General features: G+C 41.2%; 1 protein-coding gene across 5 annotated transcripts in view; it reads right to left on the bottom strand.

Annotated features, from left to right (window-relative positions):
- The window catches only part of PIKFYVE (phosphoinositide kinase, FYVE-type zinc finger containing), a 58,112-nt gene that overhangs the window by 25,851 nt on the left and 7,638 nt on the right, over positions 1-24,623 (bottom strand). For 3 of the 5 annotated variants that reach the window (XM_026047573.1, XM_026047582.1, XM_026047605.1), the window contains 15 exons: positions 22,964-23,135; positions 22,043-22,250; positions 19,608-19,697; positions 16,330-16,468; positions 14,318-14,475; positions 13,308-13,419; positions 12,352-12,499; positions 11,693-11,860; positions 6,392-6,454; positions 4,242-4,371; positions 3,705-3,885; positions 2,415-2,489; positions 1,638-1,745; positions 498-638; positions 184-310 (listed from right to left, as the gene is read on the bottom strand). In XM_026047573.1, coding sequence (XP_025903358.1) covers positions 184-310; positions 498-638; positions 1,638-1,745; positions 2,415-2,489; positions 3,705-3,885; positions 4,242-4,371; positions 6,392-6,454; positions 11,693-11,860; positions 12,352-12,499; positions 13,308-13,419; positions 14,318-14,475; positions 16,330-16,468; positions 19,608-19,697; positions 22,043-22,250; positions 22,964-23,135 — 2,020 coding nt within the window. The remainder of the gene's footprint in view (positions 1-183; positions 311-497; positions 639-1,637; positions 1,746-2,414; positions 2,490-3,704; positions 3,886-4,241; positions 4,372-6,391; positions 6,455-11,692; positions 11,861-12,351; positions 12,500-13,307; positions 13,420-14,317; positions 14,476-16,329; positions 16,469-19,607; positions 19,698-22,042; positions 22,251-22,963; positions 23,136-24,623) is intronic. The other 2 variants (XM_026047590.1, XM_026047597.1) reach the window with 1 other exon arrangement.

Here is a 24,623-nt window from a genome sequence, read left to right as displayed (position 1 = left end):
TATGGTGAATATCATTAAGCAACTAAACTCTGGGCAACCTGAACAGATTCCTTCCTCCTTTAAAGCATGAAGTTGAGCTAAAGAATGATCATAGAAGCAACCCTACAGTTCAGATCTAGTTAAGATGAACAAGATATTTACTCTCTCCGGTAAGCAAGCTAGCATACATTAATCTTGACTCACCATTGGGCAACTGGAACACTTGCATGTAAAATTTATGACAAGTTCCCAAACGTGGCTTGGTCAGCAGTTGATCCATGGACATCACTAAGTCTCCCTGGGTCATTCGGCTTACCCGATCTAACACTTGCTGTGAAAATGAGAAAAGCAGTAAGAATCTAGAGGGCAAAGAGAATCTAAGAACTACACTAGCATCAACAGCTTCCTCTAAAAAAGTTGGAGTGTCATTTAAAATAATTTAAATTTAATTATTAGAAAAGCAATTTCAAGCTTTGATAGAAGAAAAACATAAAGTCAAGTTTTTATAGGAGGCTCACCGGCTTGACATTGATGACCAGAGTGATACCATGCTCTAGCAGCATATCCTGGGCAATGCGGGACACGGTCTTCTCAACGAGGACCAAATTAGGCCTGACATCAACTATTCGCTGTACATAATTCTTCAGGAACTCCCTTTCCTGCAAACAGGAACAAGGTATGGCAGCAATACTACACACACGTCTCAGAGAAGACTGAAATCCTTAACATTTTTCTCTCTCATTTCAATACAGACTGTTTTGACAAAGAAAATGAAGACATCGATCCAAAAAGCACCGTCAGCTACCTCTTATGCACCTTTCTCCCCTTCTTCAGATGCAACAATACTCAGTTTAACAGCAGTTTGTCAAGATCTTAGGACCAATTTTCTTATCAGTACAGCAGAGATAAAGCTTTTACTAAAAGCTAACCTGTTCAGCTGAACTAGTGCTTCTGTAGTATTCCCCATCCTATAGAGCTTTAATGGAGATACAAAAAATAGCTATAATCATGTTTTGAAGCAGACATTGAAATGATCACAGTGAACAATACTCAGAAAGAAGAACAGATACTTCTACCCTGTTTAGAAAAAGAATAATGTCCCAGTTTAAACCTTTACTGAAAAGGCCAACTCACTTGGAAGGGGTAATCCTAATGCTTTCTCTCCTGCAATCTTGTCAATTAAGTACCAAATGGAGGCAGCCTCAGATGCATTTTAAGGAAACAGTCAAATATAGTATCAGACTTGATGGCTCAAGGTCATATGGGCACCAAACACCCACACAATATGAATTCTGACCTGGCCCTAACGACTGATCCTCTGAGGTGCACACAAGGTGTCGAGAAAAGGTCCATCCGTTTTCACGCCCGCACCACCTCCCCGCCCACAAGGGCGGGCACTTGTTCCAAGACAACATTCTGTAGTTCATCACTTCACTAGTTCGGGTGTTGCCCACTTTTTCAAGCCCAGTAAGAAATAGTGCGAGCACAGCCTTACTCTTACTTATATTTCTAAGGAAACTGCTAACTGCTACAATACAAGTTGCTCTCTCTCCTGTGCACTGCCACCAACTCAAGTGCACCATTGGAAGTACCAGTCACTGTTTTGTTTGAATCGCTAGGCTATAGGCAATTAAATAAAATTGGAAAAATGATCTGACCTGAAGTACTATAGGATCTATGCAGGTAAACTTTGTTTCTTCTCGGTAAAGGTACTCAATTGAGCACTTCAGTAGAAGAATCTTGGGATTTTTTATGCAGGAGTTCATCTGGGAAAGATAAAACAGCTAGAACAAAAGATACATCTGGGAGGGAATTAAAAGCAGTACAGGGCAAGGAAGAATAGACATTCCACCACACTTAAACCAGCAAAGTTTGAGCTATTGTGTTCACATGTTCTTCCCCCTTAGCACGTTACAGCCAGCTCTGGAAATTTCTCTGCGTTACAGGACAACTACTGTCCCAGAGGGGCACAACATTGGAGGTTCTCACAGTCACCACCCAGAACCTTGAAATCTTGATGCACCCCAGTGCCTCCATCTTGACCTTCTGCCAATGTTAAACGCTCATTTTACTATATTGTTATAAGCTTGGATTACAAGACTTATTTCTGGCTAATTCTTGGAATAATTATAGTTGTCATTCAGGACAGTGAGAGTCAAAGGGTTATTTATTTAACACGCATAGGGAATGTATATGCACACACACACACAAACATGTATTTCCCTCATTAGAATCTCTAGGCAAAAAAAGCTTTGGATAGAAACACACAGTATGCTCACATTCAATGTCCATCCCAGTTCAAGGCCTCAGCAAGCTAAAGAAAACCACACACCTCTAGAGAGGAACCTTCATAACCCAGAAAGTAAGGAAGGCACAGCACACTTCTGTCCTCAGCCTGCACTAAAGCCAGCAGCTGATCATCACACACGCATTACCTTTTTGTGTGCAACGTTCTTAGTGCAAACAAATCCATTCACCACCATGGAGTCAAACTTCTTGCCACCAGGGATCTAAGAGAACAGTGCAAGTTAGGGTTGTCACACATTTCCACAACTTCTAAATGCAGTAAACAACAGACAAAACACTTAATGCAGCAGATGTGCAGACTTCAACTACACCTTCAATTAGCAGATGAGAGACCAGATAGTGTCATGATGCACACACAGCTCTTTTCCATTACAGTCTGGCAGACTAAGGACAACACAAGACCAAACATTAAAGCTGCCAGATTTGCAGGCCCCTCCTGAAAGATACACATTCATTAGATTGGGTAGGTACTGTAAGATAAGGGAACCCTTATATGTGATAAGTTCTACAGGCCAAAATGAACACAGACCTTTGCATGTCCCACTTCCAACAATAAGTAAGAATATATGGAAATCACCCCTCTGCCTACTATTCAACACTAAATGGTGCGTCTACAAGAACATCAAACAAAATGGGTTTCTAAGTATCAGATTTCAAGGAATGTTTGTTATCAGTGTTATGAAAACACCTATGAAAGGCATCCAGCTATAAATTTCTCTTTAAACCTAAGTTCCAAAAAGCTTCAGCAACAACTGATATTGTCTGAATAGATGCCACAAACTACCACCAGAAATGCAAGGATCTCCATGGCTGAGCAAATAGAAGTCATCTCCTGAGAGGAGTTTCTGCTGAGGAGGAGCCTGTGGTTTATAGGCTCAAAAGCTCCTTGGAAGTTATTGTCACATTAGCCTCACAATAGAAACTTTCAAAGCCACAGCTCCAGCCTTGCAGTTCAACAGTGTCATCACTGGACTATCTGGCAGGACTGGATGCAGCATCTGATAACAATTAGCTTTCCTCTAAGGAAGTCCTCATGCTTTGCACAGGAGTTAAATCCTCCATAATGGGTAGCTACAGGACAAGAGATTGCTACAAAGTCCTGCAAGTTCCTGCTCTAGTGCTCAACACCTCTCCAGTCTAAATACAGAAGGAGCACAAGTGAAAATCAGAATAAAGTCATTACGAAGCTGTTGTTCTTTGCTACCTTGTGCAGCCTGTAGCCTGAAAGACAATGCTCCAGGACATTAACCATCTTACATACAAGATGCAAAGTTCCTTTTTTTCTCCCCAGAACTCCACCTCAATCCAAAGAAACATGCTCTCCAATTAAACCACTGAATATGCTGCAGGGGAGAGGAAGGAACCTTCTCTTCAAACAGAGGGTACTCCACTTACCCCAGATCCGTTCTGAAACTTACTTTTTTGATGTGGACAAACTGGCGGATATCCATGTCATCATCTCTGTTTTTGACATCAGGCCGCACAGTCTGAACTACCTGGCAGACCACAGGTACAATGATGTCCCTCCAGGACAGCGACAGGGACTCATTGTACAGAAGCTGCTGAAGAAGTGCCATCATATGGTTGTGATTAGCAGAGCTATAAAAAACAGTAAAGTGATTAAGTTTGCAGTAGGGGAAATGCAAAGAAGTGATTAGCTGAAATCATCTTTCAGAAATTCATTTCTTAACATTTACAGTGCAGTAAACCAGCTGAAGGAACAGCTGTCTAGGATGTTCTACAATCAACTTTTATCCTCCTACTTAGAGGAAGACGACAATAATAAAGGAAAAAATAAAACAAAAGATATTGTAAGAATCTCTTTCTTAACGCATATTATATTGTGCCCCAAAGATCAAGTCCTACAAAGTCTGTGGAACAGCAGGGCTTCAGGAGTTATTCAAAACATGCACATTTTTCTACTTTTTTTTTTTTTTTTTTTTTTTTCTTCTTACAGGAGCCTTTCCATGGCTTGTTTCTCCCCATTCTCTTCCCTCAGCAGATCCAGATTGCTGTGGTGCCAGCCTAGGGGTGTGAAAAAGAGTTCTTTGGACTTCTCTTCCACTCTTCTGTTGAACAAGGACTCTGTAAAAGACAAAGCAACCCTGTTCATAAGGGCACAGTTGAACACCTGGGTCTTCTGGAAAGGCTACTTCAAAAGAGAAGACTTTGCTAAGATATCAGTCAAAGCTTTCTGAAATGCCTCATTTGAGCTAGTTAGTTGCAAACAGTATCAAGTACAGTAACAGTAAGCATACAGAGAAGTGAACTCTTATATTGCCAGGATATAGCAAAGAGCTTGTTTTTCACTTGCCTTAGCAAATTCAGTAATAGTTAGCTCCAAAAGAAAGTTCTCTCACAGTCTTGCTGTAAATAAGCATTACATTCAAAATACCTTGTACAATCACAACACATGATGTCTTTTGTGTTTAGAAGACTGGTGAAAGGTTTTAATTTCACTCATAAAAAGCTACTGCTTTCAAGACAGCTATATAGAAATAGGATAGAAATTCAGTTCAAGTCACAGCACGTGGACAATTATACTTTAAAAATTAGACATATTTTAAAAACTAGGGAAAAGTACTCTGTTCTTAATAACCACCATTTTTCCTTCTTCAATTTAATTTGAAAGCCAAGTTTGGACTAAACAACTTAGACAGATCTTTAATGCATATTGCAAGTACAATTGTTGGGTACACCATTATCACCAGAACACAAGAATATTTTATTTCTCATCTATCTGACCACTGCCCCACAAAAGACACTGATGATTCATTTTTCAGTCAGGCCACATGTTCTCAGTGAGCCTCTTTTACTCTCCAAAACAGCCTGAAGACTTAATACCACCATATCCCACTTGTCCAGACAGAAACATTTACTGCTTTACTACAAGATTATAGGCCATTAGTACTGGTCTATCAGACTTGACTACAGTAAAAACACTGTTCAGCATGAATATAACCAACAAATATCAGAAAACATATATACAACTAACAGCTGGTTTTCTTTCGTGCAAGTTTTTAAATTATTATTTAAACAAATGGCTTGGTAAAGCTCTTATTTAGCAGGTCTTCTGAAAATCTTTTGAAGAAATGCAAGGCCAAGATAAGATGCCATTTCAAGACAGTCTTCTGTGCTTTGAAAGAGTTAAAACCCACAGCCACAAAGGCATTATGATATTCCAGAGAGCAAAGGTCTAGACTCTTCCCAGTTTTCATGACGGGTGACTAGTCCAAGTCATTTATGCTCAACATGCATAACTTCTCATCAGCAAGCATGCAAGCCTTCACAGTTCAAGTTTAAAATAACTGATTGCATGATTTAACTGCAGAATCCTCATAATACTGCAATCCTTATCACATAGAATAAAGTCTTTAAAAGTAGCAATATATTTCTTCCAGGTGCTCCTTACCAGATATTAGCCAAGAGATTAACAGACAAAAATCATTGTGTTTTTCCCCCTCCACCTTTCCTTCCCTTCTGCAAAATCACAGTTATAAATCAAGCATCAATTTAGACAATTTCACTAAAGATCTCTCTGGATGCAGTTACTGAGCGTCCCCCTGCTTATTCCCTCCTGTTATTACCTATTTAAAAATAAACACACACAAAATCATAGCATCAAATGAGGAAACGTTCCACAAGTACCAGCCATGATACTAGCAAGCACATGGTTTAAATTCGAAAGTGAGATCAGTGGCCTTTCATTTCAGTACTAGTAGCGGTGGTGGTGACAGGAAAGATCTATGAGATTAATTTTTGAGCTGCTCAGTACAAGTGCAATCAACTATATCAGATATTTGTTTCCTTGTACAGAAATAAGGGTAGAGATTTGTGGGCAAATTATGAACAAAAATACTAAGTCTTGCCACATTTTACTTATTTAATATAGAATTTCCTTGAGTGCTTTTAAATCAAGAAATCCAAGAAGCCACTAGACACAGCTTGAAAGGCTCAGAGGTTTATACACAAGCTTCTACACAAACAGCTTTAGGTTTACAATCAAGTAAACCTCTTCAGAGGGCCAAATCTGTATTAAAAGAGCATTAATGAGTTTTGATCATTATATTAAACCACAATAGCAACATTTGAAAGTTCCCCTTACCTTTAATAAAAGCGTCACTAATAGAGAACATCTGCTGTCCTCCGTTGTCAGGATTCAAGTACTCTGAAAGAAAAGAGAAGAGGGAGGTAGGTGGAGACAGGAAAAAAGTGACAGGTTACGCTGGCTTAGACATATAATTATGATGGACACGCCCACACCATAAGCAGCACCATTACTCATCTAAACATTTAGTCATTAACTTGGCAACAGCTTGGCAAATGGTCAAGACAAAAATATCTTCTCATTCTATCTGAGAAGTTTTAGAAGGATAACAGAATTATCCTCGCTACTGTTAAGGAACCAAACTAACAAAAATTAGACATGAGCACAGGGTGAACTAGCACTGAATCTGCTTTTCCAATTAACACACACTTTATTTTTCTAGAGCCGAATACAAATGTGTAAATCTGCGAGCAGGTGCCATGTCAACATCCAGACAGACAACGACCTCTTCATTCTGACCCAAAATTGCAGCTTCAGAAGCCATTTTGCTGCCACATAACACCAGAAAAACTTAGGTGGACTCTCAGACCCATGCCAGGATTTAGTTTACACAGTGATGGCAAGAAAGGTAGCCTGTCTCTCAAGAAAGCTACAAAATACATAAACAGCATGAAGTGTTTGGAGGAATCCAGGCTGACAGAGGTGGACTCCCAGTAACAGAAGGAGACAAGAGCTACGTATCAGCGTATGTAAGGGAAATAGGGTGAAGTTATGGATGTTAACTCAGCTCCTGCATTTGTTTAGCTTACTAGATCACTGTAAAAACACAACAGTGATCTTTCATGCAGGTTAGGGGGCTACAAGGAGCTTTTCCCTCTACAGGTCATTAGTCTTTATGTCTTTAGCTGGTTAACCAGCTTCCACAAAAAATGGTTGTACAATGGAAAAACAAAAGCAGCAGTCCAGTTTCATGACATATGAGAATCCAAAGCCCAGAACCCATCTTTTATCACCTCTCTTGATAAAGGACCAGCCCTACTGGCACAAACAGAAAGCAAAGCCAGGCAGCTTTCAGACACCAGAAAGCAACAAGAAGGTGACAAGCACAGGCAATCACAAGCCTCTGAACAGTAGCACACAAGAGATCCCTTATACACCACTATTTTGAAGTCTGAGCTTGTCCACAATTAGTCAGTTTGAAATCAGATTCTCAACAGATGCTCTGGGTACCACAAGTGGAGACAGAAAAAGAAGCTGCAATCTCTTTTGCAGCCCAATGGCCAAGACATGGGTCATAATTAGCGCAAACCTAACCTTGGTCTCGCTCTGGATAAAGAAGTAGAAGACCACTTCAAACTAAAATAACTTTTCTTTAATATAGCTTCATGTAATCTTTGCTTAGTTGTGTCCCAACGGAAGTTCCTGGCATGGTAAGAATCCTGCACCTCCTCCTAGAGTGGACAGGTAACACACCCATAAGCCTCAAGTTTCACTGTCCATTCCACTGTCAATAAAAGCAGCTAAATTGCACTTTTATCTCATACCATCACTACATGTATCACACTATGGAAAGTATTAGGGGAAGAAAAAAAAAAAACACTCTTGTAGCATATTTTGTATCCTTGTCTAACAGCAATTAGATTTTGTACCCATTATCTCACATGTCCCCCAAACAGCTCAAACAAAACACGATACCCTCACACCGCAGAATATGCAATATGCTGGAAATCAGCAGATAGAGTTTTTAAACAGCTTTTGGCTTGTTTTGACTAAGCCCCAAAACAGTCAGGCCACAAACCACAGATTTCCCTGTAGCTACAGATGTTAAGCACGAGTGCACACACAGCTTGCCTTCTACAGCACCACCCACAGACACCCACTGAAGCCTGAAGAGAGACACAAGAAGGCGGCTCCCAGCAGTCATATGGGATGCCCTGGCAGGCCGCAGTACCAAGGAACTCTGTCATGCTATTCTGAGCTCCTCTGCTCTTTTCCTGGCACAGCTAGCAGACATCAAAGCCTAACTACCCAAAATAACCTGCAGGCAGATCAAGGATACTTGGTTGCAAGGACACTTAGAAAATACAGCTTTCCATACTGATGCGGCATCTCTTGAAAAACAGCAAATAAAAGGCACTTCTAAAACAAACTGATTGAGCCACTTGAATATTCACCTCTTCCCCAGGATTAAGTGCTATAAGTAACCTTGCCTGGTGTCCCATTTTGATTCACACTATAAGCAAAGTACCATTGTCCTTAATTGATATTTTAAGCATGGTGCTATACACATTTATAAAAGCAACTTACAATCCAACTAACTTAGGGTTACTATAACTCCATGAAAACCCCCAAACATTACTCAGCCCTGGACATCCAGAAGCTCTGCCACTAGGCTGAGACCATCAACAAATCCCTCTGTTCCACATCACAGGCTATTCCTTCTAAGCAGCTGGCCTTGGTGACTAGCGGAAATTGCACAGCCCTTAATCATTTGAAGAAAGCCCCTAACACCACTTACAGATTGCAGAGTTGACCTACACGTCTAGCTCTGTTGCTTTTGTCCTCTTGACCCTTCCGCAACGATTGTGATTAACAGTTGTGCAGAAACTGAGTTACTGCGCTGAAAAGGTGGGTGGCATCTTCAGTTTTGCTTCCTTATTTCAAGGCAAATGAAGTCACCGTAAATTAGTTTAAAAGCTGACAATTCTGAAGAAACCAAGCCCAGCTAAAAAGTCCATAATGAACACAAGGAAATTACACATCCCCGATAGCTACAGAATCAAAGTCACTCAATAACTTAAGTGCTGTGATCTTAACTATAACCTTCGCTATAGCTAAGTTAAACTCTTAACTATATAACCATTTTAGATGGATCCTGAAAAAATAAACCCAGAAAATGATTTTTTGTAGAACACAGTCAAGATGAACCATGGTGAAAGCATATGTCTGAACTCAGATTTTTGGAAGCAAATTCAAGTCATCCATTTCTCTGGTCCATGTACTGTAGTGCATCTCTATGATTTTCTGCCACAGTTTTTGAAGGCCTTGAGCAAGAAACCTACAGACAACTAACAAATGTCAGGCTCACCGTTTCAAATCACTTTCATTCTACTGAAGATGTTGGCTTTAATTTGAACTGTTTGTTCCCCGTTTAGTGCATTTCTCTAGAGATTCCTGTGCCAGGAAATCAAAAAAATACACTGCAAGTCCTATGTATTTGCAGACAAGAAAAATCTGCAGATTTTTCTACAAATAGCAGAATAATATTTACTAGTCCACAATGTGACTTCATGACTCACATTCCACCATTCCAGTCATACTACTGATATATTTACCTAAAGGCAAAACCAGTCTCTGAAAAGAATATCTCACAGTTCTCCAGTACGAATTGCTCCTAATTTGGCTCAGAGATCACATGTTTCAGGGACAAACAACATGCACCACTTAGCAGAGATTCACTGAAGACTGCTGAGTGCTGCCAGTTTACAGAGATCAAAACTCAAGTAAAACCTTCAGCCCCCCCCCACCACTTACCTTTTCTGCTGGTCTTCCCTGAACTCTCAATCATCAAAATCTTTCTTATAAGAGCTTCAGTTCTAGCTATAAAGCGCTTTGATTTGGTTAAAATTTTCCCAGAGAGGCAGGCTCTCTTATATTTCCCCTTCATCATGTAATATTTTTTGTGTAAGTAAATAAAGACTGAGATATTCTGTCTACAAACACAATCATCACTCTACAAAGTCTTAGCACTAGCCACAGCCAACATGCCTACAGCCTGCTATATAGACAGCACCCCCTGATAGCTAAACCTGCTACAGCTGTACATTTGCAGGCTACTGCAGCACACCTGGGCCTTATTCCAGGTTGTTTAACTGCTACATCTCTCCTCTCTAACAGGAAACATATCCCTTGATATACTCTCCCTCTCCACACCCTTCTTTCTCTGCAGATGTATTAGTTTTTCATTTGATTACAAGTGAGCTGCAAATTGACACTGCAATCACTAATGAATTGGTCTCAGCAGTTCTGACAGCTCCTCTCCCTTTTCACTCATCTGTTCTCATTCGACATTACAAATCTACTCCTGTTCTTCCCTCCTGGAAAGATAAGCACACATATCTTCTTGTCCTTCTAGTTTTTTAAAAAATGGCAAAAGGTCACTACAAAGGATACAGATTAAAGCTCCTTCTAACTCATCTCACTCAGCTTCTCATGTCTAAGGCACTCTGCTCATCAGCTGTGAACAATTCTCATCCCTTATATTTTTTTCCCCAAACTTTACTCACCCTTTCACAGCTCCCAGGAACATAATGTGTGCTAAAGTATAAAAACAGTCTAGGATATTGACTCAACCAACAGAAGATATCTGTCTGGCTTCACAAAAAATATAAACTCATTAGAGGGAGTTCTAATTAATTAAGAGCAGATCATCCTTTACAGCTGCAATTACGGAGGCGGAAGGGGGAGGAGGAAATGGGGACAGAAAAAAAGACCCCAGTAAGACTAAGAAACTCCTTAGAAGCAGAAATCTACAGATAAAAATCTACAGAGCTGCTGCAACTTTAGGTAAGGGAACAGAGTAAAGACCATCAATAGCTACAAACACATAAGCAACTACAAGTCACTAGACCCAAGCCAGTGGCAAGCTCTGGTTTCAGTCAGCCTTTGTGCTATTTACAGAACAGAACTGTCAATAGGGGGAGCACGTTATCTTTTCAAAGGGATTTTGCTTCTACTTAGAAACTTTTAATACAGCATCCCTTTAGGGAAAAAAAGCCATCTAAAGAGGTCTTCAATACTGACTATTTAATTTCTTCCTAATTCTCTTTTAAATGGAGGGGCTCTTTTGAATAAAAAAATAAGTTATACAACAGAAGGATCAACTTAACCCTTATTGCTCATTAGTAAGATAATGCTTTTGTGAAATATAAGCCTGTTACAGGAGGGTCAGTGATCAGCTCAGAGTTCAAGTTAATTTTGTTTGTTTTTCTGCACAGTGTTCCAGCTTACACTCAAACTGGAGGGACGAGTACCTTAGACTGACTGATGCGTGGACTATTTTTTCCACTCCAGGGAGCCAGAAACTGTACGTGTGCATCCGCCCCATTTATGCATGGTTAGCAGGACACCTTGCCTCAAAGAGAAAGCCATAGGGGAAGTTACCCACTCTGCAGAGAAGGGGGTTTCAACAGGTCTACTGAGCCTCCTCAGAGGTGAGCACGTCAGAAGTGCAGAGGAGTTCAACTAGATACTATATTTCCCCCTCTAAGAGGCTACAGAAGTAGCATCCAAATAAGCTGATGTCAGTAGGGCCCGGCTCTCCATCATGTGCAGCTCCAGTTGGTGACTACCTCATACCTTTTTGGTCGGCAGGGTGAGGGGGCACATGTGGGTACTTGGAGTGCTTCTTGATATGGAAGTTCACGTTGTCCAGCTCCACGTTCAGGCTGATGGAGGCGGCTGAATCACTGTCCATTGTGGACTGGAAGCTGCTGACTGAAGTGCGCTTGCTAGGGCTGGCGGAGTCTTTTAGTGGTGGGTAAGGGGGAAGATACAGGGAGGAGAGGAGTTCAAAGGGATATCGTGAGGGTACCAGAGAGGAGAAAAATTGTCTTTAACACATGAAGCCCAATGTGCAATACTACAGGAATACTGCTCATCAGGAATACAGCTAATCTTATCTTGATATGTGCATACTGACATATTGGTTAGACACTCTTTAGTGCTTTGTTATGGGGCCCAAGTCAGGCAGGAGTCTGCCTGAGAAAGAGAAGCAGATAATTTACACGCTTCTCCAGCAGGATGAAGTTTTATCGGCTCCACTAATTACAGAATACCATAGTTACCATAAGGAACAGGAAGACTAGGTAAATTATAGTTTGCTTTGATACTTAAAGCCCCATGCACACACACGCACAAATGCAAGCGAAGCAAGACACGGTTATGCTACTATGTCCCACAGGGTTGAAGATAGCATGAAGAAGGCAGAATTAAAACAAGACTCAGCTAAAACTTACTGGCCAAATTATCTTCTCCTTCATCAGCAATCTGCTCTGTGTCACTGTCATCAAACTTGATGTCTTTGAACCAGGATGGCTCAGAGTGCCCTTCCACAGAGTTCACAGAGTCGCTGTCCGGAGAGGGGGTTTCTGAAAACTCCGTGCTCTGTTACACAAGGAAGAGAAAAAGTGTTGAAATTCAGCTCTTTCGAGTATCATGTTGCCTGCTACACATACAGATCATACACATACAGATCATCCATTTCAGTGGGCTGAGCAAGGTTAGTCATACAGTTGTCCCCCATCAGCATGAAAAAGGAACTCTTTGGAACAGGAAACAAGTATTACTTTACACTTGCCACACTGCTTACTCTCCGCCTCATCCACAAGTGACACTAACAGACAACTTCGTTCTGCTGCACATTTTCTATGTCCTCCCCTAGCTAAACAGTTCAGAATGCTCATCACCCGCAAACCTAAAGGAATGACACACATTTTTGTGCATGCACAGCTCCTGGTGGAGGTTTACTCTAAGTCACAGGAGCAATCCTATGATTGACCAAACACAGCAACTTTAACTTCGACTTTAAGCTTTGAATACTACAATCCACTCACAAACGGTTGCAGCACAGACTACACAAGCATTTGCTAGGTTGGGGCAAGGTTTTACTAGCCAAATGAGACAGTGTGGTTAGCTAGCTGAGATGCCAGAGGGAGCCTAGGGCAATATCAATAGAAGACCACATGAATTTGCTCAAGAGACAAAAGGCATGAGGAAGGCTGCTAACAGCAGCAAGCTTTCTGACTGACATGAGAAGCATGACTCAGACTGCCATGTGGGGCACTGGACTAGATCAGACGAAAAAAAGCAGCACATTATTTGCTGAGGATTAAAAAGACTCAGGCAAACTCCCAAGCCCTGCAAAAATTATAACTTTCCTATTCCCTCTCTCAAATCAGGTTCAGACTTTTACCTGTAACGGTCGGTACAGAGCATATTCATCTCGGAAGAGCTGATCATGATGACTGACACAATCCAACCAGCGTCCATCCACCAACGCTTGCCCTATGGCAATGGCTTGGGCCCTGCAGATGTAAGAGAAGTTTTTGTAAGTCTGACTTAATACAGATGGTTTATATTACAGACATGCTGCAAAAGGAACAACATGCTAGACATGATTCTATTCAACTCCATTCTCTATTTGACCAGATACTATTTAAAATATTTGAAAGGCAGCAGAGCTTGCTGGTTTAAGCACAGAGCTAGATCAAGAGTGCCAGCATTCTAAATTCAAGGGAGACATCCAGAAGATAAGTAAAAGCTATCACCTTTCCCCTCCAAAGTCCTTAACTTGCGCTATAAATGGTAAGTATCCCTGCTGAGTGAAGATCCTGGCTCTGCCATCTCAGATTAAAGTGGATTTCTCCCAGTTTAGTTACAAGAGAATGCCCTGTGCTGCCAAAACTCACCCCATGGAGCTGGGAGAACACAATTCCTTTATGATTTGTATGTTGTGCTCTGTTATCCAGGAGCAGAGGCTTTTGTTAAATGCTATCTAAAAGGCACACAGCTTAGACTTACGTGACTCTATCACAGTTTTCTTTTTACCAAAATAAAGCACAGTGGTCCTAACAATTTTTTTGGCCAGTCTTCATAATGTGCTGTCTCTATCTACTTGAGTCATATTTACCCTACAGATAGGTTTGGAAACACAGCTAAGTACGGAGAAGATGCCTTTCGTACTAACTCCTTAACCATCCAGCTTCCCCCCAGCCCCCTGTATGTTTACATGGTTGTTTCCAACCACTCAGTTAGAACCGTACTGCATTTCTTGGGCAGATAAGAGGAGATCCGAGTTTTGTTTCTTTTCCATTTCCCTACAGAGGGGTCTACCTGCACAGTCTAAGGTATCCTATATTATTGAAAATACTTGGCCTCTGCCAGAGCTGGAAGACCCCTGCCTTCCTAGCACATGAGGGTTACCTTGTAGCTATGTGCCCATTTCTGATGAGCCAGTTGACCAGCTCCTTCCCCACGATGCAATTGGGATGTGTCCGCAGCCAGTAGCGATGGTCCTGAAACTCCATCCCACTGTTGTGATGGCAGATTTTCTTCCACAGATCTTTCAGCTGGACTGAGTCCTGGACAAGGAGATAATGCCAGTTATTTACTAGTACAGTCTCAGCACTAGTTTTAAAGGCATCAATCTGGGCCCTCAAATCAGCTTGTAGATCGCAAGGTCTTCACACACACTCATACAATCTAAGTAACTACGCACACACTATAGAAAGTCACAAATAGAAACGGGAGACAAACATATATGGAGTCAGCTCCTTGCACCCTTTTGTTTCATGCTTCCTTTCATCCTTCCCTTCCTTTGCTCAGAAGTGAGCAAAGAAGAAAAAAGCTGATTATACTGATGATTGAGGAGTTTGGTTTTAATGCAGTGAGCACCTGTACTGCCTACACGATACACTGTTGTCCTTAAGTGTCTTAGTCTCAAACTTCATTGGTGTGTTTAAACAAAGACCAGTGCAAGTTCACCCTTTAGAAGAGAGATTTGCTATACGTGCTGGCTTGGCACTACACAACCAGGGCAGGTACAGAAAATGCCAAACCACCAGGAGATTGGATGCAAGTGGCAGCTCCACAGTTCAGCTGTCCTGTATTTTACCATTAACTCATATGATGAGCTCAGGAAATTGGGCAAACTGGAAGAACACAAACTTTCAACTCAAGGATTTTGACCTCTAATTCATAGAAATATGTGTTTACACCATACATATCCATCCTCCTCTGTCTTCTATTTTATGAGCAAAGTTCATTAGTCTTCCAAATGGAGCGTGTTAACTTTTAAATTAACTCCTGTCACGGAATCAGCTCCTTAGGACACACAGTGGAAATTCACAGCAAATTCTACATTAATTGGCACTACATCTTCTGCTTTGCCTAAGTAGAAATCATGTTACCAATCCCCTTCTCACCCAAGCAATGAAGCAAATTGCAAAATTAAAAGCATGAATCTGAAGCAAACTTGGCTGGATCATACTGTTCCAAATTGTATTTCTAGCATTTTAGATATAGAGTTTTTTTTGTTGTTGTTATTTAGAGAGCACCTAGCGAAGTAGTGGTGCTATTAAACAACTACTAGACTGCTTCTACACCATCAGATTTCAAGCAATCTGATGACAGCAAGCAAACACCTCCCAGCACAAATTAGCCTTCCTGGTACTAAATGGCATAGAGAGCAATCTTGAATCTTTGACTGCATGAAAAACCCTCCCTTCCTTTCTCTTCCTCCTTTTCACCTATTTGTTAGAACAGCATCCTATCCCACTCCCAATAACAAAACAATAAAACCCAAAATACAAAAACCTGTTTTCTCCTTAATATTTTGCCTATGACACTCCTGTCTGTGGGGAGGGGATAACAGGATTACTCAGAACATTTTGATTACTCAGAACCCATTGATTTTTCTTTGAACAAGTACGTCACTACAAACTTCTATAAAGTAGGCACGTTTAATCTGCAAACAAGGGGAGAGGATCAAGTTGTTTTTGGCCCAGCAAGCTCTAACAGCTTTAACTCATTCATCAGGCTGTAACACTATAAAGCAGCTGCGTAATTCAGATTATGCAGCTTAGAAAAGGAAAGATATAGACTTGATGAAATAGAGAATCAAGTCACTGGCTAAGAACAATTGCACATATGACAAGTTTAATCCACAAGGAGCCACCACACACCCACTTTGTGCACTGCAACACGCTTCCCAAAATTACAACTTATGCAAATAGATGATAAGTTTCAGGAAGATAGGAGAAGACCTAAAAGCAGCATCAATATCTTCCAGTTCTGCAACAACAGGGAAGAGGAACATGTAAGAGTGGGCAGGTGAGAGCTTTTAAAGGCAGCAAGATACACCTGCTGCATGACACAAGGATGCCAAATTTGTACTGCCTTAAGAGAGAAAATAATAAAGGAAGCCTGCATAATACCAGAAGGATTTTTCGCTCATCCTCGCTGGTCTCAGCCTTCGTATGCGTGCGACTGGCCTGGGGGCTGACAGATGTCTCGTAGGCAGGTACCATCGGTGAGCCCGACCGATCCAGCGACAGGTTAGTGATGCTGGCTGATCTGGAGTGCCAGAGAGAAGGATTGAAGGGTAAGAAGGGTGAGCATTCATTGCAGGGTGCTTCACCAGAGCAGGCTGTGCCCCTGCAGCACACTAAACAGCACTGTAAGCCCATGACACTTAGCGCTCAGAGGAACACACCAATTGTTTCACATTGCTTTTCTTCCCCTGTCAAAGCAGAAGATAGGATCCTAGAAAGCAAATGTGTTACTCTGGAACATTTAAGTTAAAAGAAATCTTTTGGTAAAGCTCTGTAGAAAGCAGTTAAGAGATAAATTGAGGTACAGCAATTCATATATGATAGTGGGGGAAGATGTTGGGTAGTCTGAAGATCCAGCAGGATCTCTGCGAGACTCCTCCTCTCAATGATCCATTGAAAATCACCTATCTTCAGCTCTGAAATACCTAGCTGAGAGTTCACAGCATAAAGAAGTCTGAGCACGCATCTTCCACAGCGACTAAGCTGCCTGCAGGGGCAGGAGGCTGGCCTAGCAGGTGCCCACCTTGCCCTATGACAGGCAGCATCCCCCTGCGCTCAGCCCAGCTGCAAGGAGATACAGGCTGTGCACTCCAGGACAAACACACCATCCTTGGGCAACAACCGCTGCAAAGTTACAAACAGCTTCCACAAAACTAATCTGTTCCAATATTCCTCAGTTAGATTAAGCCTCAGAAAAAAAAACAATAACAAAAAAAAAGTGTTTTTTTCCAGTACTGAGTTGATAAAAGGTTCCGCTTAATTTTAGTTCTTTACACAGACTGGAAGGCAACTATGTTGACACTACACCCATATACACTTCAATATGATTAGCAAAAACTTTGTCATAAGCAGGCATTGCAGGCAGCAAGAACTCTGCCAGTGTTAACGCTACTCTTCATGTAGTCTTAAAGAAAATTAGAACTGATAGATCAGCCTGACAGTGTTTGCAGTTTAACAGAAGCATTCTTGTGTAGAAGCTGAGACTAACATTAGAGCCCATCAGTAAGTCGCGGTTGTTTCACAAGAGCTACATTAACTGTGCCACCTAGCTGTAAGCAGCTTCATGTCAGCTTTTTACTTGATGTAAGAGGGCATTAAGCAAGAGCTGCAACAGTGAGGCCTTGTTCCATATCTGTGTTCTTATCACTACTAGCTGCTCGTAGATTTTTTTGGTATATAAAAAAAAGTCAAGAGAGGGGAGACTTTGCAACGAAATCCTCTCATATTGCAGAACGGCAGAACTCTGCATCCTTCTGCTTGCAGAGTTAGGCTGTCGTGCTGGGTTCCGACCCCTCCATAAATCATCAGTCTGAGAGATAACAATTTATATATCCCTCACCCACAGGAAAAGCAAACAGTAAATAATTTGAAATATTCAATCCAGATGCACCTAGCAAGTATCTTTTAGTAGATTTCCTCCAGAAAGAATCATCAAGCTTGTCTTGATGGGCTTAGAGAGGATGCAAGGGCCAGTATTGCTTAACGCTGATATCTCATTCTGTGACACCAGCTGTCAAAAGTTGCAGACGGTCTTCAAAAGGCCAATAGCTTTGTTTCCACATCCTCAGGATTTGGCAGAGTTGCTTATATGTCTTCATTACTTTTTGAATGTATATCTGGATGCTAAGGTTCGGTCATGAGCAGCCAGGGAAAGTTAAATGTTAACCTCAACAAGCTATTTGGGCCTGCCAGAACCAGCACAGAACCCTCCTGCTGTAGCATGGGACAGTCAACAGCAAAGGCCTTCTAAGATAGGCAACATCAACTCAAGCAGGAAGCAGAAGAGTATCCTCAAGGTCTCAGATGCCTCTTGACGTCACTGCAGTTTATTTAGCATTGAACTTTTAACTCTGGGCTCCTTGCTGTGTTTGCCCAGCACTGATTTTTGGTACTAGTTTACTCACCAATATTTTCACTCTCCGCAGTGGGCTCTTTGCCTCCTGTTGCGCAGCGTGCACCTCCTCCTCACTGTCCCCATCACACAGAACACGAAGCCTTGAAGCACCCTTGAACACTCCTCTAAAACGCAAGCCCAGCGCTCTTCTCAGCTCACTCACTGGGTCTTACTCAGTCCTGCCAGATCCCTCCAAGTTGCTAAATATTCTGCCTTTGTGCAACATATCACTGGATATCTCCTTGTACCATCAACAAACACTGGAACTTCAGTGATATTTGCTCTGCTCCTCATACCCTTGCCTCATCTTTGTTTCCCTGACTGCAAGTATTTAGCCAGAACTGTAGCAGATGCACTGTGAAGTGCAAATTATTTGTTCTTCAATCTGAGATCATTTAACGGGATCAAGTCTAAGCAATTACAAGTTATACTGAAGCTCTCATGCATCCTTCCAAGTTCATTTCTGCATCCTTGTATAAGACTTATGATGAGATTTGAGCTCAAATAAGTCTGGTAACTTAAACAGGATAATATCTAATGGCAGAACAGTGGGGAGCAAATAAAGGAAAAAAAGAAAAATAAAAAATAAACCTACTGGCGACAACTTCTCTGGAAGGAGGTAGCTCATGCAGCACTGCTGCAACCTCCAAAATTCAGGACAAATATTGAGTAGGAAATCTAAAAAAATACATGCTTTTTTTCATGTATTCAGATGATTTCAACTACAGATTTCAACTACAGATTTCAACTACAAGACACCACAAACTTTCAGATACTGCTCTGGTTAATCCTATAGGATACTGCTCCTTCACACCCCTCTCAGTCTTTGGTTCCTGTAAGCTGTGCTACTTATCGTTCCCATTTCTCTGGATTCTCAAGTTTCTCAGTTCTCTCCCTTTCTTGGACACTTTCGCTTTCTATTCTCTTCATAGCTCAATTCTCACACTTGTGTTTTCACTTGCTAGTTTTATTAAGACAAACATTTGGAATCAGATTAACTAAGTATCACTACTGCCTTTTCAACCCGTCTTCACCACTACTGCTACCTGAACTACTTGGCAGCAAATTATAGGTGCCTCATCAGAAGTAATTTTACTAGTGTGAAATTTATACATAGATAAACTTTCACTACATACAAGCTCTAGGAGCTTGTATTTTAGACAAAAGACAGCATGCTCAGTAAAAACAAGACATGAAATACAGGCTTCACAGGGAAAAGTGTGCTACAAGAACATCCAGAATGGGAATTATACAGATATTATTTTACCTGTTCCTAGCTGGAGACTTCCCAGCATCTTCCTGGACAGGCCCAAGCCGTGTTGACAACGTCGTGGTTGAAGAGTCTGGGTGAATCAAACTGCAAGGAAAAATCACCTGTTACAGATATTTCACAGTTGCCACATATAGCAGCATCCAAACAACAAGTGGAGTTAATTGCAATATCATGTTCCATTCACATTCTTTGACAATGCTGCCTCTCCAGCCCTGTTGTGTCATTCTGCCTTTCCTCCCCGTTCCTCCAGATCCTTTTCTCACATATCCCTTCCCTACTTGATGCTATTCTATGCTTTGGAGGAAGAAGCATTCCTCCCCCTTCCACAACAAATCATCTGTGCAATACAAAGACAGCTATCTATAGATATTGCAAAATAAGATTTTGCCAAGATAGCCCAACAAGCTTTAGGAATTGCTTAAGTTTATCGCCACCACCACCTTTATCCTCCTTTCCCTTCCAGGCTAGCAGGAAAGGGAGCAGATCTGTCCCCACCTATAATACACATTCCTACAGCTAAAACTGTATCAGGTGTAAGTCACCCCTCATTATGCTCCAAGGAAGACAATCACACTAATTACGTACTGGAATGTAGAAATACTAGCCAAAAAATGCTCTTCATTAGAAGATACACTCAGTATCGCTTTGCCTGCGTAGCTGTATTTGTCCTAGCTACATCACTCCCTTCACTTTTAAAGGGCATGGCCCTCCAAGTCTATTAAAGCAGGAGGCCATACCTCGATGCTCCAAATATTCAAAGAAAAAAAACAGTGGGACAGGGAAATACGGCATCCCTGCCCCAGGCAGGTTTTTTCCACTGCTTTTATGCAGCGTGTGACAGGAGAAGAGGCAAGAGCCTTGTCTCAAACACATTATTTTGGCAAGCAATTCAGCTCAAGTTTCACACAACATTCTTTCGAAGCAAGCTGTTTCTCACACAGAAAGTACATATAAAAACGTTGCTTCCATAATAAAACTGCGAGTTCCCATTTTCTGCTGTTGAATAATTCCAGTTGTGTGTCTTAAGTTTACGTCTCTGAAGGCCAAACAGCAACTTATCAAATCCAGCACTAAGAAAGCGCGGTAGCTCATTGCAACATTTTGCTCTTTAACAGCCAGGCTCTGACAGGACATTTAATTCCCCTAAAGTACCAACGAGCTACCTGATCTTAGTCTCTCTCCTTCACATACAGAAAACACATAAGCAGCCCATGTAGTCAATGCATCTCCAAATAATGTTTTTTTAATTTATTAAGAGTTATAATATTATATAAGAGTTATCAGCATTTCAAAAATGGGTATGTTTCTCCAGTGCTATGCAGCTGCTCAAAATAGAGATACAAGTACTTTCTGTACATGCTCATGCCAAAGAGCTGTTGTATTTCTATAATAAAGCTATTAATAATAGATCTGAAGGCAGAACTAATGCTATCTTCTATTATTTTGTATATCTCAAGAAAAACATTCTACATACACACTCATGCCCTAATTCAAAATCTGGTAGTATTTATCCCAAGTATTTCAATATATCTCTTCAGATAGCCAAGACACTGAAGTAGATGCAGCTTCCTTTATTTAGATATAAAGCTGATTATTTCATTATTTCCATGTAGTAGCACCATATTCTAAAGGGGAAAGGGCAAAGCAAAAGTCAGAGCATTTGAGCATTTGCTGAAGATGGCCTTTGAAGGTTTTCATTTCATGTTTTGAGAAATACTAGAGAGCAGATTTGTTGCAAAAGGCACCCAAATCTCTGACACTGTCCTTCACACACTCACACACACACACACACCCCTTAGACCTTTTTGGTAGTTTTACACTACCTGTACTCCTGTTTCTTAGGGAAAAAGGCCCAAAGAACACATCTGATTCCTCTACATTGTTTCCTCTGCCTCACGTTAAGCCAAGGCTCTCAGGATCTACCTCGTACACTGCTTGAGCCACCTGCCTGCCTCCTCCTTCAAATAACAATGGAATTTATTCTGAAAGGAGATCAAAAATCCTTATAGACATACCTTCAAACCCAGTTAAGTGGAAGGTGGTGGCTTCCACTATTTCTCTTTTTCTCTTATTTGCCTAGAGAGCATCTCTTTTTTTTTTCTCATAACCCAAAACTCAACAGATAAAGTCACCCTGACTTGTCTTGCGATTCATTGGTGGTTGTAAGGTTTAGTTCTTTCTTTAAACTCTGAAGCTAGAAGCCTGCTCTGTCATCATTATAGATCCAGCAATACGTTTTAAAGTTAAAGAATAAACTGCAATTCTTTAAAGCTTCCCTAGAAAATTTTCCCCCTTTCAGCTCGAAGAGAACAGTAGAAGTAAGCACAAGAACCCTTTACTGTTTACTAGATGAAAACCTCTGGTCTAAGGAGGGAACAGCCTGACAACAGTTAAGATTCCAGAGCTCAATGTGAATCCATTTGCATCACCTTTGCCAGGTTAGATCCTCTTCCAGAAAGATGTTGCGGCTGGCTTTGCGGCTCCCAACCGGAGTGCGTGGCTCGCCGGGATCCAGCACTGACACCGAACACGCCGAATCTGACAGAGCATTCAAGTCTTCCCCGATGGAGTTGCTGTCCGTGGAGTGTGCATAGCTTAAGGCTATTTTGCGGCAGTAAGTGCAGGCTCGGAGATCCCCTGTGGAAAGGGGAAGCAGAGACTGTAAGCAAACAGGAACAAAGAGTACCCTGTTCCTGCAGGATCAGAGGTGTGTGGTGGTGGGAAAAGAAGGATTTCCTGTTTCAAAGCTTCTCTGCACGCTGAGGTCTAGTGCTCAAGCTCCCTTAAAGAGCAAAGTCTCAGATAATTATACACGCAGACAATTTATCCAAGGTAAATGATGCAGAACTCATGATCAGTGGGGGCAGGTCTGCGTAGAAAGAGACAGAACACACTGAAATCACAGTACAACAATAGCCGGTCAGACCTGACAACAAAAGCCTGTCTGGAAAACATTACCTCAATCAAGAGATGCCTAGAGTTTGATAATTAGTATTAGAGTCTTTCTCACCTCCACCAGGAAATATGGCCCATTATATTTTAAAACTACTATTAAGTACAGTTTTTAGTGCGACAAAAATTTTTGATGGACAGTCTTGTTACATAGGAACCATATTTCTCCTGTTTTCATGGAAAAGGTGATACAAACATGTGGACATGGCATGAGCCACCACTATGCATGAGAAAAAAAGTCTTCAAAAAAAAAGACCTTCAAAAGAAGGTCCAAACATTCTTTATTCTTCTTTCCAATCCCCTTAGAGACGTGCACAGTACTTAAATAACAGAATCTAAGTCAAAACGGAGCTCTGCAAACAGAGCATGCTCAGCTACTTCTCAAAGGAAAACCCTACCCGTGTAGCCCATGAATTTTCCAGGGATTTCCTGATTGCAGCATCGACTACAGAATATCTGCCCACAGAGTCGGCAGTGGTGCCTCCGCCGGAAGGTGGTGAATTTCTCACTGCAGTCATAGCATTCTTTGCATTGGCTGTCAGGCATCCAGTACTGCTTCAAGTCACTGTCCTGCAAGGGAAGGCAGACAGAAAGAGGCCTTTTCACTAAATAAAAAAGCATATTTAGATCCATCATTGCTTTGTAAGATGTGTGCACAAAAGGGGTAATTTTGTGTGTGTGTGTGTTTCTGCGTGCACATGTCCGTGTATAAACGCACATGTGCACATAAGAGACTTCTTGTGTGGCTTTACAGAAAGACAGGAGATTAAGTGAGTTTGAACTAAATCTAATAAATCTTTGTTTTTTTGTTCTAAGATGGAAATAAACCAGATAAAAACTATTGTGAGCTGTAGAAAAAGGGCAAGAAGTAGTAAAAGTGTAAAGTATTGACTGCTCTTCTTTCAAGGAAAAAACAAAAATGTGGTTGAAGCTAAGGTATCCAGGAGTAAATTAAGTTATCAGAAGTTATCAGAGCATGTAGATCATTTCAATAGCTAAAACTGGGATATACCTTGAAAGGACTATCGAGTCATATAATAAAATATCTTAGAAAAGTTTTGCTAAATGGCCAAACTTTTCAAAAATCCTGTAAACAGCAGTGAAAGCTTGATTCATAGTCATGTAGTTTCAGAACTACCAGCTAACTACTGACTATGTGAAGACAACTGTGAAAAACACATTTAACAGTAAACGTTATATATTTATTAATAGACGGATGCAGCCACAAACCTGTTTAAGGCTTGAAAGCAAGCAGTAAAATCTCCGTGTTGTAAACAGAGCAAGACAACACTCTCAATTACCATTCTGAGCACACTGGCTGCAAGTGCCAAGGATGGAGACAACTGCTGCTGGTCACGTGATACCCTTGACTGTGGGTCATTCATTAGCTACAGTTCAGTTCTGTTAATGATCCTTTTTAGAGGGACTGAATATACCAAGTTTTTCTTAGCAAGATAAAGTACTGCAAGAATTTTCTCAGAATAAACCAAGAAGAAGTAACTACAGAAAAGACAACTGATCTGTACTCTGATTTTCCAGGAAGGAAACAGAGGTATCCCTAAGTAGGGCCCAGTTTTCAAATGTTCACAAAACAGTTTGAAAGAGCTGCCAAACCAATTTTGAGAGAGAAAAAAAAATCCAGGAACAATAAGACAGCACTTCCTACTTTCCACATCCAAGAAAACTTTGCTGCTTGCAAAGCAGCAGAGGATCTTCACATGCTGTTTCTGCTGTGTGGAATGTGGCTCCCATTAGCAGCAGAGGCTGCTGAGAGCAGGACCTTCTAAGATCCAGTGCATGTTTTGGGCAATATAAGATGGTCTCCTGCAGAGACCGACTGAGTGTGAAGGAAGGAACCGTTTCCTGAAGAGACTCAAGCAGTAAACAGCCTCAGTCAGGAGCAGTAATGCATTATAGTTTGAACAGGTGTTGACAGCTAATGCCCTGCTTGTAGAGAAGGATCTAGATGTATTGCAGACTGCTGCATCCTGACTGTTGGAGTACCTGCTTCTCTAGTAACTTTGAAATCTCTGAAAATCTCCAGTACCTTCCGATGTT

This window comes from Nothoprocta perdicaria, unplaced genomic scaffold (genome assembly GCF_003342845.1).
Source record: "Nothoprocta perdicaria isolate Ctin4 unplaced genomic scaffold, notPer1 scaffold_11, whole genome shotgun sequence".
Taxonomy (NCBI): domain Eukaryota; kingdom Metazoa; phylum Chordata; class Aves; order Tinamiformes; family Tinamidae; genus Nothoprocta; species Nothoprocta perdicaria.
This window is presented reverse-complemented; position numbering and strand designations above follow the sequence as displayed.